The sequence below is a fragment of the Rhinopithecus roxellana genome, chromosome 18 (assembly GCF_007565055.1).
Source record: "Rhinopithecus roxellana isolate Shanxi Qingling chromosome 18, ASM756505v1, whole genome shotgun sequence".
Taxonomy (NCBI): Eukaryota; Metazoa; Chordata; class Mammalia; order Primates; family Cercopithecidae; genus Rhinopithecus; species Rhinopithecus roxellana.
The window spans coordinates 46,526,579-46,540,614 of NC_044566.1; the positions used below are offsets into that span (position 1 = coordinate 46,526,579).

The window sequence follows — 14,036 nt, forward strand, 5'->3', positions numbered from 1 at the left end:
CTTGTACATATTCTTGTCTTACGTATCGTGTCTAGTCTTTCTCTTTGGAAAGTGAAGCACCAGAGGCGAGGCTTGGAGCCAAGAAACAATCACTAGAAAGAGCAGAGCAAGAGAGAGGAGAGACAGATAGAGGATAGCAAAAGCAAGGAGAGAGCAAAACTCAGACCTAAAATGAAGGCGAGTAATTAAGGTCACTTAGACAGGTGAATGACTTGGGAAGTGGATTGGAAATCTTGTCAGATTTACAGCAATGCCATCTCTTTGTCTTGTTCTCTGGAGGGACATTTTGCAGAAGGAGCTCAAATGCTAGCCCCACTTCTTCCACTCACCACCAAAATGATTTCATTTCCTCCAAACTATAATTGAACAAATTTATTTTATATCTTAATATAAAAGATTAATTTAATGTGTTAAATATTAAGATTTAATATTATTTTATATTAAGATGAATATAAAAATGTGAAGGTAGAAATAAACTAGGAAAAGAGAGAGAAATACAAAGTAAAGCACCAGAAAGTAAAAGCAATTGAAGATGGACACAGAGAAAAACAAACTACAGGAATACAAATAAAAATATAGGAGAAAAGAACTATCCTATTTACTCTAATGAAGAGATCCATAGACAAATGGAGGGAGGCAGATTTCCAAGTCAAGACGACTCGGAGATTTGAGGTTTAATGATACTTTCCCCACCTCTCCCCAATCACACAAAATTGGAGGAAAAGATATAAAAGGACAAAACCCCAAAGAGAGCAAATGAGAGACAATCTCAGATATAAGAAATGGAAAGTAAATGCAGAGTGGTGGCAGGTATTGATGGCATGAGACAGGCAGTGGTGGCCACTGTATGTCATGGAGACATACTAGGGTGCTATGGGCAAGCTGACTGCCCAAAGCCAGGGACCAAGTACATTCTTCCCAGCCTGTGGAATAAAAGAGCAATAGGCTGGGCGCAGTGGCTCATGCCTGTAATCCCAGCACTTTGGGAGGCTGAGGTGGGCAGATCACCTGAGGTCGGGAGTTCGAGACCAGCCTGACCAACATAGAGAAATCCCATCTCTACTAAAAATACAAAATTAGCCAGGCATGGTGGCACATGCTTGTAATCCCAACTATTCGGGAGGCTGAGGCAGGAGAATTGCTTGAACCCGGGAGGCGGAGGTCACGGTGAGCTGAGATCATGCCATTGTACTCCAGCCTGGGCAACAAGAGCGAAACTCCATCTCAAAAAAAAAAAAAAAAAAAGCAGTAAAAGTTGTGCCAGACTTTTGTTTCCATTTAGGATAGAGAAAGTTGCAGACAAATGTTGTTCCTACCTTAGTAAGAACAAGCTGGACAACCTCCAAAATCATAATTTTTGCAGCTCATCAGAGAGCTGATGCTGCAAAGGAAACTAATGAACCAAAATTGAGGGAAGGACAGGAGAGCAGAAAACGCCCTATCTGAGGCACAGACATGCTGGTCTGCCAAAGTCTGACAGCAGAGCAGGGAAATTGGAAGCAACTCTGTATTAGTCTAGGTTATCCAGAGAAAGAGAACCAATAGGAGACACATGTATGTATAAACATATGTGTGTGTGTGTATGTATACATGTACATAAAGAGATTCATTATAAGAAGTTGGCTCACATGGTTATGAAGCTGAGAATGCCCAGAAACAGCAGGCGACAAGTTGGAGACCCAGAAAAGCAGATGGTCTAAGTTCCAGTTTGAGTATAAGTCTGAAGGCATAAGACTGATATCCCAGCTCCAAGTCAGCCAGGCAGAGAGAAGAAATCTTTCTTACTCAGCCCATTTTCCTATTCAGGCTTTCAATGGATTAGATGAAGTCTACCTTCTTTGTGCCTGTTTTATAATCAACTGATTCAAATGCTAATATCATCTAGAAACACTCTCACAGACACATTCAGAAATAATGCTTAACGAATATCTGGGCACCCCATGGCCCAGTCAAATTCATGCATACAATTAACCATCGCAAATCCCAAAGCACTGTGAGCCCCAGACTGAGAACAAGACAGTGGTCATCTGTACTGGGGAAGAGTCAAGAGATTGGAGAGAGATGACCTCTTTGAAGCTCAGAGCCTGCTGATCTTTGAGGTTAGGGCAGGAAAACAGAGAGAAAACCCACAATGAACCCAGCCTTATGCTGCATAGGAGGCAGCAGCTGCCTGTGGTTACTGGCGGGGAAGAGGAGAGCAGGAGAGCTGAGACCCCTCCTATGGCGCAGGAGCGCTGGGCCTGACGATGGGTGCAGGCAAGCCAGGAGAACTAAGACAAACCCTCCAGGCACTCAGATCTCAATCCCGACTAGAGGAAATAATATGATCTTGCTATAATAATATAACAAATAAAATTTAACGAAAATAACAGCAAAGCCTGAACCCAGCTCAACTGCGGCCTAGATTGGCTCCAGTCCTTCACACTGGTGGCATGAGAGAAGAAGATATATGACCTATTCTGGGCTTATCTGCTAGTTACTTTAGTCTATACAATCCTTTTGTACATAACATCTGTGATTCAATAAAAAATTACAAGTATATGAAAAAGCATAAAAAGTGACCCATCTTCAAAAGAGAAAATGGTCAAAAGAACCGGCTGCAGAGATTGCTCAAAGACAATCTTTGTTCATACATGTGTGAACAAATGGGAAATGCAGCAGTGAAAAGTAAACTCTAAAAAAATAAAATTCAAATAGAAGTGTCAGAAATGAAAAATATCTCAGAAATAAAGACTTCTTTCAATGGACTTATCAGCAAACTGGAACTGCTGGTAAAATAAGTGAACTTGAAGCCAGATCGATAGAAAATATCCAAATTGGAGCATAAGGAGAAAGAAGACGTAAGAAATAAAACAAAAGCACTCCAGTTATTATTGTTGTGAGGAAAAAAATCACTGCAAACTTATAGATGTCGACTCACATGTACAGAGCCAACGGATTTTTCCCCAAAGATGGCAAAGCAATCCCATGGGAGAAAGAAAGCTGTTTTCAGGAAACGATGCTAAAACAATTGAATATCTATACGGAAAATTAAAGAACCTCAATCCCTCCCTTATAATATACACAAAAATTAATTTGAGATGGATCATAAACCTAAAAGTCAAAGCTATAAAGCTTCAAGAATATTTGCATGATATTGAGTTAGACAGAGCTCCTTAGACAAGACCAAGAAAGCATTAACCATTAAAGAAAAATTGATAAATTGAACTCAGCAAAATTAAAAACTTCTGCTCTGCAAAAGACATCAATAAAAAATGGGAGAGCCACAAAGTGTCAGAAAATACTGACAATGTATACGTCTGACAGAGGAATTGTATCCTGAATATACAAATAACTCACAAGTTAATAGTAAAATGACAAAAAACTAAATTTTCCAAAATGGTCAAAAGACCTTAATACAAAGGAAAAAAATGCTGCTCACTTTTCCCTAGGACTGGTTTATAAGTAGCTGCTAGTAAGTATGAGACAGAGAGGTAACTACACCAGGAGTAACCAAGCCAGTAATTAAGTCAAGTCATTGCTGTTTGGTGACTGAATCTTTGAAATCTGCTCCAAAACCAGTATAAGACTGGGCTCTGGACTGGAAGCACAGGGACTTCTTGGAGGCATGTGCCAAGCAGAGAGAAGTAAGCATAGAGGAAGAGAGAAGGAAATGAAAGACCTCCTACTTGAAGGAAGACTGGCTACTCAAAATGGGCTTGCAGAGTTCCAAATCACAGAAGAATTCAAATACCAATAAAGGCAGCTAACAAAATCAATACTCAGAACATAAATTTACCCAAATATAATTAACCTCGTAAAGTAGTGCAACACCGACTTTAAAATAAGTATTCTGAGGATTCTCAATGAGAGATCTAAAGGAATCATACCCACTAAAAAATTGAAAAAAATCTTAAATGATATTTTAAAATACTGGTATAAAAACAAAATCAGTAAACATGCAAAAGAACCAGCTGTAAATGATTTATATAGTCATCGAGATAATTATTTAAAACACCTCAATTGACTATGTAGTCTAAATTAGACTCAAAGAATGATTTAGTGGATTTGAAGATAGTGCTGAGAAACTCACCCAGAATACAGCATACAGAGACAAAGATGATGAGTTTTTAAAACATGAAAGGACAGTTACAAGACATGAAAGACAGACCAAGAAGCTCCAACAGGAGCCCCTACAGGGCACTAGCAGAGATACAATAGGTGAAGAAATAATAAAATGATTTTCCAAGACTGAAGAAATGTCTGAATCCTCAGATCAAAAGTACATTCTGTGTACTGAGCAAGATAATAAAAAATAAATTCATATCTAGACCAGAGTAATGGATCTGAGAAGCACCAAGGATAAAGATAATCCCTTAAAAGTCACCAAGGAGAAAGGACAGCTAAACTGCAAGGGAACAACAATTACTTACCTGGGCAGTAGATTCCTACCATGTAACAGGAAACGCCAAACAGCAATGGCGCATCCGTCACACTTGAATATTACATTCAGCTAAACTAGTACTTGAAAGTGAGGGCAAAAGAAAGCTATCGTTAAAGACACAGAGCGTAAAAGATTTTATCACCTGTAGACTTTTGCTATAGGAACTTTTAAGAGATTGCTTCAGCAATAAGAAATGTAATTTAAAATTTATTACTTTTTGTGCAGTCCGTTTCTTTTGTATCCTGTGTTTCTGTTTCCCCAGAGAGGAAACAGGATAAAATAAAGAAGAAACACAGGTACAAAATAATTAGCACAAAAATTGATAGAATTTACTAGCATAGTTTAATTTGACTATTTTGACTGTTTATTTTAGAGTTACCTTTTATGTTAAAAAGATAAGGTAAAAGTTCCTTGGGTTTTTCTCTCTCTCCTTCAGTGTGATTATGTTATTCATTTGAAACACAGGTTCATTTGCTTTTGTTTGTATTCTTTTCAAAAATTTGTTTGCTTGTTTTAAGTACATATGTGAAAACAACATGGTTCTAAAATTCAGAGTAGTTCTAAAGTTCAGAACTATTCAAAAAGCTTCACCCAAAGAAGCGGCCCTCCCTGTCTCTTCTACTCTGTGTTTTCCACTCTGTTTCCACTCACCCCCTTTGGATAACCAATCTCATTGATTTCTAGTCTATCTTTCCTGTGTTTCTTTCTCCACAAATAAGCGGACACACATGTATTTTCTTATTTCTTCTTTCTTATACAAAAAGTGGTTACAGTGGAGGTCACCTGAATTCATTAAATATCATTCAAGAGCTTTGAATCTCAAAAGGAAAAGTTTGAAATCTCAATTATTTTCTTCTGTCCGGGTGCAGTGGCTCACACCTGTAATTCCAGCACTTTGGAAGGCAGAGGCGGGTGGATCTCCTGAGCTCAGGAGTTTGAGACCATCCACGGCAACATGGTGTAACACTGTCTCTACTAAAAATACAAAAAAAATTAACCAGGTGTGGTGGGGCACACCTCTAGTCTCAGCTACTTGGGAGGCTGAGGCAGGAGAATTGCTTGAGTCCCAGAGATGAAGACTGCAGTGAGCCAGGATCGCACCTCTGCACTCCAGCTTGGGCTATAGAGTGAGACTCTGTCTCAAAAAAAAAAAAAAAAAAAAAAATTATTTTCTTTTTTAGAAGTTAATTGTGGGCAGGCTGATTTATTTTGCAAATTTGCCAATCCTGACTTCAAGAACATTCAAATGCATTAACCAATGGGAATGTAGAAAAAGAGGGCTCCACCCACTTACAGAGGGTAGGATACGGCCTCATACTAGACAAAATGTTATTTGATGCTACTTTCAAGATTATAGGGGATGGGCCTGGATTTAGTTGATGGCTATTATGGTGACCTTTACATAAATGAGATTCAAAGTGACCTGATGTCTTACATTGCTTGAACCAGCTTTCATGAAATAGTATTCTTATCGGGGGTGGACCCATCATTCCATACGATCAAGGAAACATCTTTTTGAACAGAGATCCTGTAATCATCCTTACAAACTGCACTTCAACATTGGATTGGATTAGCCACATTTGAGGAACTCACTTTTTATGTCTTCATAAATTTAAAATGTTGAAAAAGTCAGAGGCAAGGGAAGACATTTATACTACTTCACAGTAGACCTCCCTCAACATGGGCTACATATCCATTAGTCAGTATTCTATAGCTATTGTTCTGCAACAAACCAGACAAGATCCTACAGTATTACCATCCTTCTATTCTTGGCCCTATCTTCCCCAAGGAGTTACACATATTCTAGATAGTCTAAATTAAGAGCAACCCTCATCATACTCTTTTTGAGTGTTTAATTATCAAGCAACAGTCTAACTAAGCCAAAAGTATTTCTCTTTTTGGGAGTGGAAATGGAAGCTAAGTTGATTGACCCACAGGAACAAGAGGGAACATGCCATTATATTTTAACCAGTGTGTAAAGAAGGCTGTTATGCAATCAATGATCTGGGTCTTTCTCTTCAGAGAAATTTGTTGTACAGAAAATTGCTGTTGGGATGAAGCTTTGCAGTCTTGCAGTCCTTGTACCCATTGTTCTCTTCTGTGAGCAGCATGTCTTCGCGTTTCAGAGGTAACCCAATAGAATCCTAGACTGTGGTGGGCCACTCTCCTCACTTGTTTGCCACATATCGTGTTAAGTCAGTGCATTGAGCTGGTGGGCAAAATGGTAAAATCTGAAGGCCAGGTCTTTCAGAACTTTCCAAGTTGCCCTGGCAAATAAGTAGACTTTAGCACAATGGGCTATCACTAAAGACAGGGTCTTTTTTCTTTCCTGGCTCTGGTTTTATTATTGGGAGAACATTGGATGATATGCATATCCAGTGAGTATGAAGATTCAAGAAATTCAATCTTTTATAAACATAATTATTTATATTCTAACTTGATGTATGATTCGTATTCCTCCTGTCTTCACATAAAAAAAAGTTAACTATGGATCATTTATTTTCCCCTTGTACATGGAACATAGGAGGAAGAAGAGGGTGAAGGGTTAAATAGGAAGTTTGGATCATGCATGATTATTTAGCATGGACTATGAAAGGAAGAAGAGTTGTGTGATAAAGAACTATCATCTAATTCTTATTTTGCTTAGTAGACTCCCTCAGGATAAGCTATCTAGAAGAACACAAATGAGCTCATGCAATGCATGGAGCAAATAGTTCCAAGGGTACATGTAAGGTAATTTATTAAGTAGTCAATTTTTAGGCTTTAAAACATTGATATTGTTTCCTTTGGAATTGTCTTATTTTTCCCCTTTGTTTTGGTTCCATGATCGCTTTCTCCTTCAATTATCTTTGAGACAGATCCCTCTCCTCATGTTAGTAAATGACAAAGAAAGAAGAGACATAGGGCAAAGGAATGTACCAGGGATACTTTTTCTACCACCAAAAAAAAGTTTGTAGTCATAAATAACCATAGGACAACAGTTTTGGAAAATAGATCTTGACTTGTGAGCCTGAAGCTGTGTTTGTACATGATCCCTGAACTGATTATAGTTGATTGATCTTCTTTTGTTCAATATGATTGTCAAATGTTGAGCAACAAATTCTATCATAAAATAATGGTTGTTATTTAATCGACATGGGGGTCAAGATTGCTGCATTGATCAGAAATGTCTTTCTCTGTATTTTATTGGTGAATCATATGGTCAGGATTTCTAAGGTTCTTGTTAGTTCTAATATTCTATAACTTGATGATTGGCTTCAATTAAGGGAAAGGGGGAGAAGAGAAAAATTGGTATCAACATGTCCAACTTGGCTATTGTACACACTGGCAGTACCATTGACAGTGAGGGGAAAGGGAGGAAACCTCTGCTTATTTAGTGCCTGTGTTTGTGCCAGGCACTCAGCTAGTCACTTAGAAATGTTATCTCTTTAAATGCACAAAATCCTACATGCTAGGAATCTTTACTGACATTTTACAAAGGAGGAAACTGAGCCTCAGGAAGAATAAATCGTTGGCCCAAGATCAAACAGTAAGTGTAGAGCTTGGATTCAAACCCACTCGAGCCTCATTTCAACTCTGTGCACTGCACAGCAGTGCCTCTATAAAATCTGGAAAGTAGGAAGAGAGCCAGTTTGAAGGGAGGTCAGATTTAGTCAAAGGGAGTTGGAGACAACAGTTGGTTTGGAATGTAGCTTGGAAGAGAGGTTCAGGATTGGAGGTCCAGTTTCATGGTCCTCACCCCCTAGCAGATCTAATCATGGCCTCAGCGTCAGCCCAGTGCAAGTATCCTCAGCTGGCTGTTGCAGAGGTTGGCGGGCAGGTGGATTCACCGCAGACCGCCATCTTGATCATAGATTAACCCAGACTCTTAGATCGGATAATCAATAGCAAAACACACCAAAAGCTTTAGCACATCTCTTCAAATGAGTACGTGTATAGCAGCTTAGTGACACTAAATATAATGCAAATAAAAGAAGTAGCCAAAAATAAAATAGTAAAAAAAGAGTGAGAAAATATCTTCATGCATGGGTTTTCTTAGTATTTGTTGCTTCAGCTTATACTCTGAAATCTGACTGATACTTATGCTTGAAGAAGGAACAAGAATGTGACTATATTTTAACCAAAGAATATCACACTAAAAATATTTAATACTTTTGTATACTGCGAGGGCCCCTTTGTAGGGCAGGGGAGGTAGGAGGACCTCAGTATTGTAGACAGATGAATATCTGAATCCTGGTTCCCATCCCTTCACTAGAAATAACATTGCAAATTATTCTTTCTGTGAGTAAAAATAAATTTTTGTAGCAAATGTTTCTGAGCTCCACTTTTCCAGGAATGGCTTATTCCTGAAGCTAAAAAGGAAATCTAATTTCACTCAGAGCAACAGACTTTGACAAATTATTGCTGGGGTTGAGAATGTAAACCCTTCTAAAAAAAAAAGCTAACACTCTGGCTTTTTCTTAAACCTGTTCTTTGTTATAATTTTTTTCCATGATCATTTTCCTAATAACAGTTTTTATTCATGTAGTCTCTTAGTGGCTGATTTGTAGGTTCATTTTGATCAATTTCATCAGTGAAATGCCCTGGAACAACAACAACAACAGGTTTTAAAGGCATAAATGTCATATGCCAAAGACAAAGGCAGCCAAAAAAATCATGACTCCCTATTAATTTGCTTTTAAAAGCCAAACACTATAAAGGGTAAAAATAAAATACTAGCAAGAATCTTGTAAACAGAGTCAGTAATTGTATTGTGCAGTGATTACCTAAATGCAGCCTGCCAGCCCAGGCTATTGGAAAGAGAAAGTAAGAGAAACTAGGAAGAAAAGAAGACTTAGGAATTAGAGAAGGAAGAGGGTTGAGGATAAAGGGCTTCTGAATTATTAATAGACCACAGGAAGTTTTCCTTCTGTTGACTTCACATACTATATGGGTACCTGGAGACCAGCTTACTCTCTTTCACTTAACTCCTACTGATGTATTGTTTTCATCTCAAAGAACAGGCCACCAGTGGCCTTAAAACACTGTAATGTGTACAACAAAATTGCAGCCTTGGGCTATGTTCCATTGTTCAGAGACATCTTGCCAGCTTTTAAAATTCAAAATAATCTTTCAGAACATGAAAGTGTGAACCCTCCCCTGTAATCCATAGTAGGGAATACACCCCAATGAACATAATCGCATTCTCAGAAGGGATGGAACAGAGGAAGTGTCGCATAGGTATTAAAAGCTCAGGATCTAGATTCAAGCCCCAGATCTGCTACTTATCACCAGTGCAGCCTTGGGCAATTTGCTCGTCCCCTTTGAGCCTCACTTTACTTTTTGTGTAAAGTGACCTGTTACTTCATTGTGCTTGTACTTCTCATTCTATTTTTGGTGTAAGGCTGTTCTTTTTTCTCAAGTGGTTATTGTGTAAGTGCTGTAATTGTATCATTCAGAGACGCAATCGAAACACAGCTGTATTTTTTTCTCCCTTAGCCCTATGACATTTTGCTTAGTGGGGTTATCTATCACTGCTCTTGCATGGAAAGTTAGAAAATTTCAAGGCTTTTTAGCCTGCTCTTAAGCGACAGTCCTTGGGTCCTGCTAAAAATACAAATAGCCTCAATTTAGAAATTAGAATGTCAGTTCCATCTTTGTTGTTAAAAGAAAATCTTTAAACGAATTATATTTAGCAAAGTTTAATTGAACAAAGAACAATTTTCTAATCAAGTAACACTCAAAAACGCAAGAAGTTCAGAGAGTTCTGCTCAGCTAGGTGGGCAGGCAGCGTTTACAAACAGCAAATGGAAATGAGGTCCAGAAGCAGCTTGAGTAGTTACAGGTGAGCAGTTGTCTTACTGGGCAAGGGCTGATCAGTTGGCCACATGGGATTGGCTGTAGCGTGGCGGCTGTAGCTTGGCTGCTGTGATTGGCTGAGGCTCACCTCGTTAGTACAAAAAAAAAAAAATACTCCTAAGTTAGGTTGCAGTTTGTTACGTAGAGACTCAAGTTACGAGGCATCCTCAGACCAAATTTAGTTTAATTTAACATTATTTATAGGAAAATAACTGCCTCACCTCTTCCACACACACACACCTTACTCTTTTTCTTGTTAGTCTTTTTCTCAAGTTCTAAATTCTTAGAGTTGTGTGAGACATCTTTATTGGGGAAGCCTCTGGACCAGGACAGATGCTTCTTTGTCCAGGTGTTTACTTGTGACTCCATCCTTCACCCCTACAAGTCTCGTTTCTACCTCTGGGCTCTTGCTGCTGAGAACCTTCCATCCCTTTAGGTGGTCCTATCCGACGGCATCTAACTTTAAGTGTTTCTTTCCATTTTAACTACTACTATCTAGCCAACTAGAGACCAGCCACATGCAGGTTTAGCTTTATCAGGAGAAGTCAGGCACCAGTTTTTGCATCTGTAAATTTGAGGAAACATTAAACTCTCTCATTATCTCCTGGAAGTCTCCCTACTAGGCTGAGGTGAAGGGAGTACACCCCGAAACTTCATCCCTTTGGGAGGGTGGTTTATTACAGAACCATAACAACTTGCTAAAAAAAAAAAAAAAAAAAAATCACAAATCCTCTCCCTCTTTCCACTCTAACAGCTTTTTATATAGCCTGTCTATGACTAAGTAAGAGGAAGCAGTCATGAAACCAGTTTCCAAAAATAGAGTGATCTGACCCTCATCCCATTACCTAACTCTGTTGTGTTAGCACTTTGCTCAAATTCTGCATAAGAAGAGTCTGTTCACTACAAGCTGAACTTGGACATATCAATACATTTTTGGTGAATTTTTAACTTCATAATTTTACTCACTATTTCCTAACTTATTTTTTGAATTTCCTTAATTTTTTCTTCTTAAGAAAGAGGCCTCATTTGGATAATACACATTTTTACCTTTATATTTTCTTTCTTTCTCTGCTTGTTGACTACTTTTTGGACTTTTCTCCTTCTTTAATACATTAGGATTTTTTTTTTTTTTTTAGTTTAATACTGTCTACTCAGCATGTTTTCCTTCCTTCCTTCCTTCCTTCCTTCCTTCCTTCCTTCCTCTCTCTCTCTTTCTCTCTCTTTCTCTCTTTCTTTCTTTCTTTCTTTCTTTCTTTCTTTCTTTCTTTCTTTCTTTCTTTCTTTCTCTCTTTCTCTCTTTCTCTCTTTCTCTCTTTCTCTTCTTTCTTTCTTCCTTTCTTTCTTCCTTTCTTTCTTCCTTTCTTTCTTTCTTTCTTTCTTTCTTTCTTTCTTTCTTTCTTTCTTTCTTTCTTTCTTTCTTTCTTTCTTTCTTTCTTTCTTTCTTTCTTTCTTTCTTTCTTCTTCTAGTCATATTCTATTGCCCAGGCTGGAGTCCAGTGGTATGATTTTGGCTCACTGTAACTTCCGCTTCAAGTGATTCTCATGCTTTAGCCTCCCAAATACCTGGGACTACAGGTGTGAGCTACTACACCAAGCTTATTTTTGTATTTTTAGTAAACACAGGGTTTCACCATGTTGGTCAGGCTGGTCTTGAACTCCCGATCTCAGGTGATCCACCCGCCTCGGCCTCCCAAAGTGCTGGGATTACAGACGTGAGCCACCATGCTGGGCCCATTATTTTCGATATAATGGATTATCTACCATACTGCCTTGTGAGGATTAAATAAGAATACCTGTAAAGCACTTAGCAAAATATCCAAGTTAGTAAATATCAGTAAAAAAGAAGAAAAGTCCCTCCAAACACCTTATATTCTAGTCAACACAAGATTTCCTCTACATGGACTTGAAATTTAGCTTCTGTTTAGATAATGGAGAGCTCATTGCTTGATAAGTTGTCCTATCTCATGGTTAGCTCAAAATGTTAGGAAGTTCACACTGAAATTACAGTGATTTAATGATATGAACCTCCACTTCTCTATACTTTACATGAAAAGGAAGCTTTGAGTTTGCCACATCTTTTGTTAAAACTCCCAGAATCATGCCCAACCAACTTGCAAGTAAAGGCCATAATCTTGACCCCAGCATTTAAGACCCTCAACAATCAGGTCCTACCCTGCCATTTGTCCTAGCTTTATTTCCTGGTATATCTCTATATAGGCCCCATGTTTCTGCCCAGCTGGATCACTTCCCCTTCCTTGAGCTCTGATTTTACTTTTCTACTTGTGCACCTGCACTTATGATGTTTCATCTCCAATTCATTTAGCAAAATTCTGCCTATGTTAGTCTTATGCCATCTCATCTCCACTTCACCTATCAAATCCCACTATCTCAGAAGTCCAACTCAGAATATCTCCATTCTCTGACTACCTAAGCCAAAAATGATATTTGACTTTGTATTCCTGTAGCAGAATATTTATACCACTCGCATTGCACTTTTAGTGTTTTATCTCACAGAACAGGCATTTGTATCAGTTGCAGGTTAGTTTACCCAGGAAACAGACTCTGAGATGAAGATTGCATGGAGGAAGTTTACTGGAAAGGAGTCTCAGGATCAACATCTGTGGAGGAATGAAGGAAGGAGGCTTGGGCAGAGGAGAAATTGAACTGTGATGTAGTCACAACTATGGCTTCACTTGTTCCTGCAGAGAGCCTTGAGGCTGGGTTGGCTTGGTAAAGTTGTCCCAAACTGGGGCTTGTAACCCCTGTTTATTAATCACTGGGTGTGGATTGTACCTTGGAGGAGGCATCATGTTGGGCAACACAGCTCTCTTCAGGCAAGGGCAAGTCCTAGAAAAGGACTCAGGTGGGAATGGCAGCTGCCAACCCTCCCAGAAGCTGAGGAAATGAAGAAGCTGAGGAAACGAGGGTGCATCCCTGGATGCAGATCTAGGCAGCAAAACATGACATCTACTACAATCCAACACTTTGTGTCACTCAGGTCAATTTTCTTCATAAAATAAGCTTTGAGATCAACTCTTCTGGGATTCTGCTTGGTCTCTCTTCCTAAAGGAAACATACAAGAGGAAAGTTAGTGAAATAAACTACAACCTTCACAGTTACAGCTAGTCTTGAGGCCGTAACCAATACTTGTCATTCCTCTTCTCCCCTGCCCATTCTGTTTCCCCCTCACCCTTTGCTAGCACCTCTTCTACTCTAGGTGGTTTACCTGGTGAGACAACCCAGAGCCTCAGCCCTCAGGATCTGAGTCATAGTCACTGGGCCCTCTTGGGCCATGGCTGCTGCAATTATCTGTATACATCAAATGTGGATGAGGAAATATTACAGAATGCCTAAGCTGGATGCCACATTCAGTATGTAAGTGCAGCCCTCGATGTCCTTCTGATTATTGGAGTCAAATACCCTTCCTGCATGGCTAGAAAACCCCTGGTAACTCCTCTCCTTCCTGATAATCGATCAACATGAGGAAACTGAAATGACTGGACAGGAACAACAGCTTTCAGTTTAAAGGAACTCTTCCTATGCTCTCTGGAAACCAGAACTTTTAAAAGTACAGAGTCCATATTTGTAGATTTAAAGAACTAATTCTCCAAGTGGGTTACCTGGAGTGATGGTAAACGGAAACACTCCAACTTGGTTCCTGGAACCATGTATACTACCTCGTAGGGACACAGCACCATATGGGTATTGATTTAAAGTGTGTACTGGAAGATGTTGCCTTCCAAGTTAGCACCTCAATTGATCCTTCAACAAACCA

General features: G+C 39.0%; 1 protein-coding gene and 1 long non-coding RNA gene across 3 annotated transcripts in view; one reads left to right on the forward strand and one right to left on the reverse strand.

Annotated features, from left to right (window-relative positions):
• The first annotated feature begins 6,410 nt into the window (after window positions 1–6,410).
• CPB2 (carboxypeptidase B2) overlaps window positions 6,411–14,036 on the forward strand; it is a 50,974-nt gene continuing 43,348 nt past the window's right edge. Inside the window, exon 1 of one of the 2 annotated variants that reach the window (XM_010358087.1) lies at window positions 6,411–6,551. In XM_010358087.1, the coding sequence (XP_010356389.1) occupies window positions 6,478–6,551 (74 nt within the window). In that variant the 5' untranslated portion in view covers window positions 6,411–6,477. The remainder of the gene's footprint in view (window positions 6,552–14,036) is intronic. The other variant, XM_010358088.2, reaches the window with a different exon arrangement.
• The window catches only part of LOC104658151, a 46,010-nt gene continuing 43,698 nt past the window's right edge, over window positions 11,725–14,036 (reverse strand). Inside the window, exon 4 of the long non-coding RNA XR_747391.2 lies at window positions 11,725–13,324. This is a non-coding gene — a long non-coding RNA (uncharacterized LOC104658151). The remainder of the gene's footprint in view (window positions 13,325–14,036) is intronic.